General features: G+C 33.9%; 1 protein-coding gene across 2 annotated transcripts in view; it reads right to left on the bottom strand.

Moving 5' to 3' along the window:
• The window catches only part of LOC111420014 (frizzled-4-like), a 72,007-nt gene that overhangs the window by 48,929 nt on the left and 9,510 nt on the right, over positions 1–13,568 (bottom strand). For both annotated transcript variants that reach the window (XM_071196059.1, XM_071196058.1), the window contains exons 2-4: positions 8,240–8,439; positions 8,130–8,175; positions 6,723–7,664 (exon numbers count right to left, since the gene is read on the bottom strand). In XM_071196059.1, the coding sequence (XP_071052160.1) occupies positions 6,723–7,319 (597 nt within the window). In that variant the 5' untranslated portion in view covers positions 7,320–7,664; positions 8,130–8,175; positions 8,240–8,439. The remainder of the gene's footprint in view (positions 1–6,722; positions 7,665–8,129; positions 8,176–8,239; positions 8,440–13,568) is intronic.

The raw sequence follows: 13,568 nt of genomic DNA, 5'->3' as shown, positions 1-13,568 counted from the left end.
ATATTAACATAAAGAAAGTTATAATTCGCATCGACCAGAGCAAAAAGTACTATGCTAAAGAAGCCTTTGTAATTATAGTATTCACTTTTTTATTTCACTCCATATTTGCTCATAATCTCGAGCCACTTCCTGCCATTCTTCTGGGGTTGAAGGCATCTAAAAAAAATCAATCTGCAGTGATAGAATCGTACTTAAAATATAATATACATTTTTAAAATCTTTTTTACAGTATTGTTATTGCGCGACCAGTTGGATTTGGCCGGCGGAAAATATGCGAACTATTATCGGAAACGTCTTACCCCTCACCTCCTTGACCTATATATTTGGCTGTCGTACAGTCAAATTACCAAATAAAACAATATGTATTTGATATATTTCTGACATTTCATTTCTTTGACAGCGTTGCTTGAGTTAGATTACGGTTTTGTGAGTTTATCGAGTTTATTTTCTATTATCGTTCTAGTTCGTTTATCTATTAACTGTTCTTTTCAGAGCAACAGCCCTTCTCATCTGATTTTCAGGTCAGTAATGTTAATTTTAATAGGTGTCAGATATGTATGTATATAATTTATTTTCACAATTAGATACGTATATTACAAACATGCCCAAGAGAAAATCCGAGCAGAGCGAAGCGCTCACAATACTGCAGAATATTATCACATTTTGCGAGAATGAAAAGGCGGCAGGAAGATATACATTTTGTGTTGACCAGGTTATAAGTCGTGTGGCAGCAATGACAGGGAAATCCGAGAGAACAATTTGAAATACCACAAATATATTTTATGTTATAATGTAATCAATAAATATGTATGTAGAGTATAATATTGTTTTGTATATGTCGACATAAAATCAAATATTAATAACTAAACAAAAAGCCTTTATTTTATAATCTAAAATGCAACACTCATAACCTCGCATTCACAATTGTCCACATTATAAATATAAATGTCAAACTTTTCAATTAAGCGTCACAACATTTTTGTTCTGAGTGTACCTTTCAAAACGATCGCGATGCTTGACCATCCATATTGGGTTGGTCGTACTATAGATAATGTACATATATATTTTTTATAGAAAAATGTAAACGCCGAAGCTCAACCTTGTTCTACTTTAAATATAAACGCTAATGCCCAGCCTAATCCCAGTTTAAATGTAAACGCTGATGTTCAACCTGACAATAATTTAAATGGTTCTGGCACCAACAATGATACTGATACAAGCTTCGCTATACCACAAGCACCTATATCAGCACAACCAGCAAGTAAAATAAGAAAGCGAGCAAAGAAAAATGACGAGGATCCGCGTATAGAAATGGCTTATAAGTTTTTTTGTAATTCGCTACGGTAATGGAAGCTATAACAGTACTCAAACAGTTCATACAGTTCAAGTTGGTGACATTGGGTCATTAATTTTTCTAGTTGTCAATTTGACCATTTTTGTCTATGGATGTTTAAACACGTTCTTAGCATCGAATACAAGGTCCACAATGATGAGGACATTAACTCTGAGCAATTTCTCTTATTTTGGGAGGTGTACATCAAACATTTTTTTCAGGTGAATATATTTTGTGTTTTGACAGTTTCTAATTGTCAATTCAAACTTTCTATTTTCAAGTGTTCCGGTGTTACCAACTGCTACATACCATTTCCCTACATTGCCAAAATTTACTTTATTTTTGTTAAAAAAAAAGTATAAAAACGCGAATTACAAAAAATAGCATAAAAAACACATTTCATAAGACTTAAAGCACTCATTCATTAAAAAACTCGTGGCTTCGCCACTCGTTTTTCAACTTGAATTCGTGCATTTCAAGCGTGTCTTACGAAACTTGTTTTTTAATATACTATTACAAGCACCGATGGAAAAAGAAGATTGCACACAACTATTTGCTAAATATGTCGCGGAAAAATTGAATCAGTGCGATCCATACACAAATGGGCACCAAATAGTTCCCAATGTTTCATGTCCCCTTCCCAACATTCAGTTTCACCATTACATTCTGTTCGTGATATTTCATTACAAAGTAGCTCACCACCTTTATCAGTATCACCATCTCCCCAACCCCAATACCTGGTTGTTACCAGCAAACTTCCCACATCCTCAGAACAAACAGTCATTACAAAAGATACAGTCACTACAGAAAATCCAGTGACTGTGGAAAATACAGTGGCTACAGAAAATGCGGTAACATTTGAATTATCTCAATTTTTAAATCTTTAATAATAATTTTTCTAATTGAAAATAAAAATATGTTTAAATAAAAGTTCTTTTTGATGGTATGTGTTTGTTTCATTTACTTACCTTTATGCAATCTTGTAGAACATCAAGTAAAGCTTTACATACTTGCGGAACTATAATGGATATAGCTTGCTTAGATATTTTGAATAGGTACTGAAGAAACGAAGTGTCAAAGCTAGTCTGTCCTTCACACTTATACTTTCTCTGAAGTTAGTATCCTGCTTCTGGATTTTTGGTCCAATCAAATTTATAAATAATTCGAAGTCTTGTACAGACATTCTTAAAGAGTTCTTAAAATGTCCAGTGCTTTCATCTAACGATAATATGTTCAATAAATGTACGCCTTCACCTTCATTATTTCTGCTTTGGTACAAATGTTTCATCCAATACAGCCTTTTCTTGCGACTTTCTTCCTTTTTTTTAATTAAATTGTGCATTATTATGAATGCAGCGGACTTTTTCTTGAACATATTGCTATGCTGAGACATACTCTTACTAGACAACTACGCCAGGTAGGTACCTCTTTGAAACTAAGATTATTTCACTTCAACAACACGTCCACATACAAATCCTGTGCGCCGCAAATTCCTTTGATGTTCGGGAGATAACCGACTTTCGATGGTTCGTATGCGGCGAAAATTTTTGTGTACCACTTTGTGCGTCAAACCGTCCACATTGCCACGCACACACACCACATACAACGTAAATTTTTATTAATGTGGACCCAGCTTTAGAATATCATAAAAAAGATGGTGTGATTTTAAAATTTGTTTTAAAGATATCAGAGCTAACCTCAAGCATAATCAGAAATTATTTAAAAATATTGCTCCAATCTAAATCTTCCACACTCACATTACTCATCAAAGAGGTTGATAAAATAATACTTTAGGAGTGACAAGTAATTGTCAATATTGTTTCCTGAAAACTATTTTATAAGAGAAAGCATTCTTTTGCTACGATTTGACCCTATACAGAGTGTTTGATTTTAATTGTTCTCAGCAGATATCTCAACTACTGTTGGAGATGTTATAAAATGTTATAGAAGGAAAGTTGCTCCACATTTATTTTTTAAACGGTTTTAGTGGTATCACTACCATGAACAATACTTGAATGATGTTAACCGCTACTGTAGACCAAGATAACATGAAGAAAAAAAAACATCCCAGACCAATTCACGCAAACATATAACAACATAAATATGTCTCCGTGAACGCAATACAGGAAAACTCCAAAGGGAATATACAGAGTGTCTTAAATATTCTGATCGCTTAAACTCTGACAGATAAATGACAAACGGTAAGAGATACAAGATTAAATTAGACAAAATATGCTTTATAAAGAAATAAATTAAATATATTGCACAGTCGACAATTTATAATCGTTAAACTTTCACTGGGAAAAGCAGCTGCTACTTATTCTGTCCCAAAAAGTGCTACACATGACCATCTCAAGAAACAAATTGTAAAGCAAGAAAGTCTATATTTTTAGAAAATTAAGAAAGAGAAGTAGAAGAACATATCATAAAATGCAGTAAACAATTTTATGCTTTAATCATAGAAATGGTGCGGAAAATATCTATCAAATTTGCCAAAGTAAATAATTTGAAGCACAATTTTGACAAAACATCTCAAATGACAGGAAAAGATTAATTCTACGGATTTAAAAAAGGTATCGGATATAAAAAATAGAATTACAGCTTTTAATGAAACAAAAGTGAAGATGTTCTTCAAGGCAATACTGATATGATAGCAGCCGTTAATGATTCGGGTTGGATCAACGACAACTTATTCGTAAATTGGTTACAGTATGAAGTGGTGAAACTTTTTACGAAAGCTTTCAATCATATCAGCAATATAGAGAAAGCAACAAACAACTTTCAGGCAGCTGGTATTTGACCAATAAATATGGCCAAATTTGTTGAAATGTTCATCAGGATGAGCAATACCTCCTTCAATCTTGCAATTTTCCCCTATCATCCTGTCTTCTCGAGAGCTTTTCTGTTCCTCCTCAAAGAGCAACTCGCAGTTTATCATCATCAATTCATAGTTTCTCCTCAGAGCCCACATTTAAGAAGTTCCCCCTCTTATCGTTTATATTAGTGTCAAGTGGGGTGATTGTGACACGTTTTAGCAAAGTTTATGTTTCGGTGCTAGTAACATCCGGATTTTTCAATATTTTCAATTCAAATTTTTACCACATATTCTTCATACATTATATTACTAAGTCTTTATTATTATTATTTTCTGATTATGTCAATTTGTTTTATGTTTTACTAAACAAAATGTAAAGTGTCACATTTCCCCCATATGTAGGGATGAACCTCATCCCTTGTTGGATAATATTGGGGTCTTGTAAAACACCCAGTATTTGGTCTAACATTATATATGAAACGTCCTTTTCATTGACAATGAAATTACGTTTACTTGAATCAGTACTTTGCAACCCCATTATTTCTACTTCCTCATCGGTATCTATTCCAAATTGCAAGCAACAAACATATCTATAATTTATTGACTTTCTTTTGCCACCTTTGAATTTTACGAGCAAATATGTCCCTGTTTGGATGTTTTCATTTTTCGGTTTCTCCATTTCAATAAAGTCTTCCTTTAGTTCTGCAATTTTGCTATCTCCAGACTGTACTATTATTAATTATTAATTTAATATTCTTTTTTTTTGTATATTCTTGGCATTTTTGGTCATAAACCTTATGGTTATCAAAAATGTTGTGTTAGCTAATATGTTCAGTAAAAAAAAACTTTAGAGTGCCGTGATTTTTTTTTAAATTAACAGTGATTGCATAAGTTGCAGTATTAGTATAAGTTACTCTTATTAAAATCCAAAATGATTTTTGATGTTACATTCGCTTCACTCAATGGTGTCACATTCACCCCACAACGTTAAATAGTACTGGGGTAAATGTGATATACAAGTTTTTAAATATTTTTAACAATTTTACAGATTTATATTATCGGAGTTTTATAATTAAATATGTAACAATGTTAGTAATAACTTACCTGCTACAGATACGCGGCAACAGAAATTTGACACATAAGAAAATTCTTAACTGTATTTTTAGGGGTTATGTACTCTACCATGAAGGTAGTTGCAATTAATAAATTTTAACATGTTATCAATTAATGTACATATTTTCGCACATTCACCCTGATCGACTCTATAACGTAATTATTAAATGTTTTCCGGCTTTGGATAAGTATAATTTGCAGTATAAGTCTTCCCTGCTCGTTTTTCATCTTGTAAATTTGTACTTTTCCTTGAACCATCTTGGATCGTAGAACTCATAAGTTGGTATTGTCGATGATTGTTTGAAGAACCAAATATCTTTCCGTATTTCTTTCATTTCTGATATTCGCTCTTACCAGCCTATAATCGCAGCCAACAATAAATCGGTTGAGGAAATTGACATCCATGCAAATCTGAAACCAAGCTCTCATCTCTGCGCTTCTCGCGCTTCAGCGGTGTTTGTCATTGCGGCATTTGAATCACCTGCAGAGTATAACGATCGTTTAATTTGATCGAACTATAGATCACTCTTTCTGAAATTGCGCACGTTTTGCAGAACAGGTCATTGCGAATCATAATTGCTACTCCACAGAGATGTGAGTGAGTATTTGAGTTATTCTGCTTAAATTAGATACTAATTATAAAAAAATATATATTTCTAATCAACATTAATCCCAAACATGTATGAGAGTGGATAATTATAAATAAAACCAAATCTAGAAACTTCAGGGTTATGCACGTTGCAAAATGGTGTCCGAAAATTCATCAAGTGCAAGAAACGATTCATATTCTTTCACTTTGTTTGTCTTAGTGATTATTATTAAAAATTGTTACACCTTAACATCTAATGGTGTTAATAATCACAAATATAAACACTAAAAGTAACAATTATAAATAGAATATAATTAATTGTTAATTCCCTTATATTCTAATTTTGAGCTTTATCCCTTTCAATTTATCTTCGTTACTCAAACCCGCGGAGCTGATATATTCCAGATGTAATTAACGAAAGCAAGACTCCAGAGATCGTTACTGGGCATTTATGGGTTGCGTGGTCTCGCGATCCAAGCTTGTTAGCCGATGCCGAGACCACGGAGCATGTGTACTCTCGGATAAGAAACCCCAACTTCGTGATCGTTCTTTCTTCTTCGAGCCAAGCTGCCCGCCTACATCGATTATTATAATAACGAGCACCACGTGAACTATTTATCTTAGTTAAACGGTATTCACGCTTTCAAGTTTGGTGTTCTTTTCTGATCGGATTGTTTATCAATAAAAGACCAAACGAGGTAAGGCATAAAACCCAAGAATCCTCTCCGCAATAAATCGTTTTAGAAGGATGATGGGGAGGTATTTTTGTTTTTTACGATCCTTTTGATGTCAACGTTTCCTTTTCTTCTTCTTCTTCTTCTTTTAACCGGTTTCTTACGTTTTATTATAAATAAATATTAAAAAAATCTTACCTCTGCGAAATTCTTTTCGTTATCGTCAAACAAAAAGTTTGGATCATAAAGTGGGATGCACGGTCCGGAAGCGTCGTTTCTCGCGTGATTCGGAGGACAATCGTGTGTTCTTAATGAGTTATCAACGTGCGATCCGCGTCCACTAGAACTAACCATCATGTTTTTTGGCCCTTCCATGCACATGTGTTCTTGGTTGTTTTCGATGGGAAATTTGGTACAATTTAAAGTCTCGGGCCAAGGGAACCCAAATTTCTCCAAAACCGGAAAGCACAAATCGCGAACACCCTCGCAAAGTCCGCGGCACGGTCCGATGGGATGTGACACCTTCTCAGTACACATAGGCACGTAAACCGAACATAGAAACAGGTTCAGTTGCGGACTACAACCAAAGTTGATGAGCGGCTGGAACGTTTTCAGGTAGAACTCCGCTTCTTCTTGATATTCGTTACCACCCAAGTTCGGCATTGCTGTCAAGTTGTAACCGAGACCACGACAAATTTCCATACGAATAGGTTCGCATTGTCGAACGAGCGATTGAACGCCACTCATCAAAAAGATCATCGCCACGGCGAACACGAATCGGAGATGAAGAAGCATGGTGTTTTCGTTTTGAGAAAAATCGTCGGAACGCTACCGACGCGCGCGGTTCACTCGAAGGGAATGTTTAGGTTCTGCGGTTGCGTTTGGAATGTCGTGTCGACGAGTTTTACCGAGCTCCGTGTCGAGAATGGACGAACTACCTCGAGAAACCCGACTTTGCGCAGCGGGAAGTTTCGTGGAAATTCTGTGACTCTCTTCGCCCAGGTAGAAGTCTCGAACAATTAAAGGAAGATTGATGAGGATGGTTCTTATCTATCTTCTCTTTGGGGGTTCATTAATATGGATATTTTATGATTTTTATCCCCCAATCTCAAATTTTCACTCATCACATCTCATTCCAACCTAAAAATAAACACAATTTAATCATATTATTCTCTCTCATAGAAGATAAATTGATCTCATTTTCTTATTAGTTTTATTTAACGACCTGTTCGTTCTTCTAATGGAAGTTTCGACATTATCGATAGAACAATTATGGTGTGTTGAAGCAAAAATTGCGCGGTGGACGAGGAGGAGGCGGCGGCATCGATATCGAGGTTGGTTTGAGCTGGTGCTGCGGCGTTAATCGCCTCGCACTCAACAAATCTCGTTTTCACGACCTTTCATTATGAAATAATTAACGACCGGACGAAGCGTGAAGCATCCAAGAGCTGAGTTGAGGAGGATGAGGTGGAAAGGGGGCGCCCACTATACGCAAGGAGCGAAGAACGAGATAACCCGCTCTCATCCAACACCGAACAAGGCCTTAATAATGTTCGAAAGAACCTTTTCAGAACAAGAACCAGGGCCGTAATGAATAAAACTTACCAGGATTTGTGGTTGTCAAAATAAGTAAAATGTCCTCCATCATCGGCTAAAAATTTAATCAAAAAAGTGAGGTTATTTTAAATTATTGTTATAAATAAAATTGTTTTTACCTATTATGTTTATGCGATTCAACTAAAACTTAGAGATTTTTCGTAATTGGAGAAGATTATTATAAAAATTTCTTTCATTAAATTCTTCCTAATTTGACAGATTATTTCTGTTAATAAAACACCACTTCTAGTTGATAATTCAAGCCTCCAAAATTGATGCAGCTCTTCCATTTCAACTTGATTTCAGATTAATCATAAAGCTGAAACAAATATTTAAAATATTAGTATAAGAATTCTTCGAAATAAAGTATTTTGACATAACCTCACATCATAAAAATAATCACAGCTGTCACAAAAAAGCTGTCAATTTTATAAACACTTTGATTCAGAAATTAATGATTTTAATGAACGGGATTTAATTAATTTTTTGATAAAAAAACTTTAATTAAGCACCAAGAGAATTAAACGAAATAAATTAATAATAATCTAAAAATAATTTAAAAAAAAAATACCATCTATCGGCAGAAAATTGAATTAAGAAAAACGCGGGAATTTCAAAATTCCCGGGTAAAAGTTATGTAATAATTAATAATTATTGCGTTTCTACATGTGTTCTTTTTTAATTATTATACAGGGTGTCTCACGTAACTGGTTCGTTAGAACTTTTTTAGGTTCCACTATTCGTAGAGGTTTGAAATTTTGGTAGCATGGGTTGTTCATTCTAAACTTTCAATCTAAAATATTTTCAAGATGGCCACCACTTCCGGTCTACCGGAAGTAGACCACAACTTCGTTATTTTAAATGGAATGCTATAGTTTTTATTACACCTTTCAATTATACATAAAAAAATATGTTGACTTTGATAAAAGTTGTTGGTACCTAGCATTTTTTGTTTTCGAGTTATTTTGATTTTAAGCTTTTTTTGGAAAATTTCACCATGCTCTTTAAAAGCCCATATCTCAGTTAACGTTCATTAAAAAAACCTCTAAATTGGCACAATTACTCTTCAGATGTTGTTAAATAGATACAGGGTGGTCAAAAATTGAATTACCGTTTCTCCATATTCAATGGCTAGAAAGTCGAAAATTTTAAATGGAATGCCCCGTATTTTTTTACCCTATCAGAAAGGGAATTTAATTCTCTACAACTTATCTATAAACATTCCTATACCTATTTATTGTAGTTTCCCTGATATTGGGAAATTAATCAAAGCATGCACGGAATGCGGGAAAACGTTTGATTTTTTTTATTAGAAGGCCATGGAATTTTGACAGTTTTTGGTCCATATTTGTGTTATTGTTGTTGTTACTTACTTTTGATCACGAGTGAAAGTCATTGTATATCATGGCAAATTATTCCAACGCCGATATTTTAAATTAGTTTTATATTCATGGCGAATGTAATAAATTTTTGGATAGGACGTGTCGAACATTTAATGAGAGATATCTAAACCTAACGCAAAAAAAATAAAATCTAAAAAAAATTTTCGAAAAATTGAAAAGGAGGGGAACTAAGAAATAGTTCTACAAACATCGAAACAACAAGAAATCGTAAATTCCCTATCACCAGTGATGAAGATAATGAAATAAATGTCTTATCATATTTTATTGCTTACCCAAATTCTTCAGTAAGAGGTGCCTCGGTCGATTTAGGTAAGTAATATCTGCTAAAAAAACTTCCTTAATAAATAAAGTGAACTCTCTAGGAATATCTCACCCATCATTGCATCGAATATTACGCCGATACAAAATACATACAATATCTTACAGGGCCTTTTACCGGAAGATTACATAAAATGACAGCAAAATTCAAGAAAATCCTTTATTTTTATCGCGACTTATTTGGACGGATGAATCAAAATTTTCGAGGGAGGGTATTGTTAATAGACAAAATTTACATATTTGGGCTGCCGAAAATCCTCATGCAGTCAGAGAGGCAAATTTTCAACAAAAATTTAGTTTTAACGTTTTTGTTTTGTTAATGGGAAACCAACTTCGTTTTGAAATTTACGATGAAAATTTAAACAGTCAACGATGTTTAGAAATTTTAAGAGGTACAGTTACTGATTTTTGCGAAAGTTTGCCTCTTAGCACATTTGTAAATTGTTGGTATCAACTGGATGGCGCTCCAGCACACTCTTCAGGGCAAATTTACCAACAATTAAACAATTTGTTTGTGGATTGGAAGAAATGGACCATGGCAATGGCCTCCACGATCTCCAGATTTAACACCATTGGATTTTTATTTGCAACGACAAGAGTTGCGTGATAGAATGGTGCGTGCACTACGTACTATTGATGACGACCAACTTCTACGGGCCACAACCGTAGAAGTCGAAAGAAGAGTTGAAAAATGTTTAATGGTGAATGGTCAAGCATATCGAACAGTTTTAATTTTTTTATAATTTTAAGTTTTTGTTTTTTTATATGTTATTCATTCTGTTATTAAATTGTTGTTTTTCATTGTTTCATTTATTCGTTTTTCTGTTGGTTATTTTTGGTAAATAAAAGTGAACAAGCTAAAGGTTATTCAACCATAGTTAATTGTAGTAATAATACCAATAATAATTTAAATAAATTAAACGATGAACTGTCAAAACGTCTTGGCCTGCTAACAAAAACACAAAAGAGCTTTGGGATTCTATGTCTGATTTTGATTAATTTTCCAATATCAGAGAAACTACAATAAATAGGTATAGGAATGTTTATAGATAATTTGTAGAGAATTAAATTCCCTTTCTGATAGGGTAAAGAAATATGGGGTGTTCTATTTAAAATTTTCGACTTTCTCGCAATTGAATATTGAGAAACGATAATTCAATTTTTGACCAGCCTGTATAAGATTCTCTGATACAACAAATGACAATCTATTTGGCAGCATCTGTAGAGTAGTCGTGCCAATGCAGAGCTTTTTTGAATGATCGTTAGCTAAGATATGGGCTTTTAAAGACCATGGTGAAATTTGTTAAAAAACACTTAAAATCAAAATAACTCGAAAACAAAAAACGCTAGGTACCAACAACTTTTATCAAAGTCAACATATTTTTTTACGTATAATTGAAAGGTGTAATAAAAACTATAGCATTCCATTTAAAATAACGAAGTTGTGGTCTACTTCTGGTAGACCGGAAGGGGTGGCCATCTTGAAAATATTTTAGATCGAAAGTTTAGAATGAACAACCCATGTTACCAAAATTTCAAACCACTACGAATAGTGGAACCTTAAAAAGTTCTAACGAACCAGTTACGTGAGACACCTGTATAGGAGTGCTTGTAATGATAGCTTGTGTAATGACGTGTTATTTTTTTTGGCAAATTATTTGTGAACCACCTGATCCAAATTTGGTTACAAAGCTTTAACCGTTTGAATCCCAATTTTCAATAAAAATCCCAGTATATTTCATACCTCATAATTCAGTTAATATAAAAGCATTACATATACAGGTGCCCGGAAATTGCATTCATATATTGAAAGGTGTCATTCTACATAAAAAATCATGAAGAAAAGTTCATATAAAGTGTGTCCTAAAATGCTTCCTAAGGCAGGTAGAGCGCTTTGAAGAATACGTTCAATATGAGGTTATTTCTCATTATTTCAAAAACTGCTACGGTTAGAAACACGAAATTTTGCATATCCATCTATTTTTACGGGGCGAATACGATAATCGAATAAAAAATTAGAAGGAATGTGCAGTTGCGGAAATAAGGGATAGGGGGCGCAATTTATTTCCCATAGTTTGTTTTGCTTTGATCTTTTCACTATTTTAATCTCAAAATTAGAATCTACGGAAAAAAATACATAAAAAATGTTCTACTTATAAAATGGTCTACGACCACTCGTTTTCAAGATAAATAATACTAAGTAAAATACTGCACACAAACATGTGTATTAAACTATCACTAAAAATCTTAGTAGGCTCCTTTCATTTCTTGATCTTTGCTGTCAAACGGTCGATAAAAAATTATTTTAGTGCAACAACCATTATAATTTACGTTTAATTAAATCAAAATGGTTCAATACTCAAACGAAGAGATGGCAAACATTCATTTTACGTACGGTAGAGCTGATGGAAATGCCAGAGAAGCACGAAGATTGTACGCAGAACGATATCCAAACCTACAACTTCCCTGTGAACAAACGTTCGCTTCTATTCATAGAAGATTGTGTCAAACTGGGCGCTTTAAGGAAAATCGTTACGACTGTGGAAGATCATGCACTACGAAGACTGTAGAAGTGGAAGAAAGGGTGCTCGATGCAGTAGCTATCAATCCTACGGTAAGCACTAGGAGATTATCGGTACAAGAAAATGTGCCGAAAACCACCGTTTGGGAGGTATTTAAAGATCAGCTACTGCATCCATATCATTTCCAAAAGGTGCAGGCCTTAAAACCCACCGATAGCATCCAAAGACTACATTTCAGTCGTTGGATTATGGAACAATGGCGCCATGACAGAAATTTTCCGGAAAAAGTGTTGTTTACCGATGAAGCTGGATTTACCCGAGATGGCGTCATTAACTTCCATAATATCCATGTTTGGGCCGATGAAAACCCATACACTGTTTTAGCCACGAAACATCAAGAAAGATTTTCTATTAATGTATGGGTTGGTATTATTGGGGATCATTTAATTGGTCCGCATGTACTTGATAACCGTCTCAACGGTACAACTTATCTTAACTTTTTGCAAAATACCTTGTTTGAACTGATGGAAGAAGTACCGTATCAAACACGAAGGGAAAAGGGTTTATGCATGATGGGGCTCCTCCTCATTTCAGCGTTCAAGTACGGCAATATTTAAATGAAACCTACCGTGAAAGATGGATAGGTCGAGGAGCGCCCGTAGCATGGCCCGCACGTTCGCCAGACTTATCCCATAGACTTCTTTCTCTGGGGTTATCTTAAATATTTAGTGTATGCAACACCAGTTAACAATGTCGAAGAGCTAGAACAACGTGTGAAGGACGGTTGTAACACTATTCGAAACAAACAAGGTATTTTTTGGAAAGTAAGACGTTCATTAATTAATCGAGTGAGATGTTGCATTGACATGGATGGTGGAATTTTTGAACAATTCTTATAACTTTTTTTGGTGTTATTTGTTAAAAATTTAAGTACTTTTTGTTAATGTTTAAAGTTAAACTTTTTATTTTTGTTAAATTGTTAATACGTTTTGTTTAGATTGTTTTTTTAAGGTTTTGGTAAAATTTTAAGTTATTATGAAAAATTAGTAATAATCATCATTTGAATCATTTTGATAAAATTAACCATGATTGGAAAAAAAATTTTTTGACTATGTACGAAGTAATTTTTTACCACCCATTTGACAGCTTAAATCAAACCAATGAAAGAAGCCTATTAAGATTTTTGTGATAGTTTAATACACATG

This window comes from Onthophagus taurus, chromosome 5 (genome assembly GCF_036711975.1).
Source record: "Onthophagus taurus isolate NC chromosome 5, IU_Otau_3.0, whole genome shotgun sequence".
Classification (NCBI taxonomy): Eukaryota; Metazoa; Arthropoda; class Insecta; order Coleoptera; family Scarabaeidae; genus Onthophagus; species Onthophagus taurus.
Note: the sequence above shows the minus strand (reverse complement) of the source record. Positions and strands in the feature narration are given on the sequence as shown.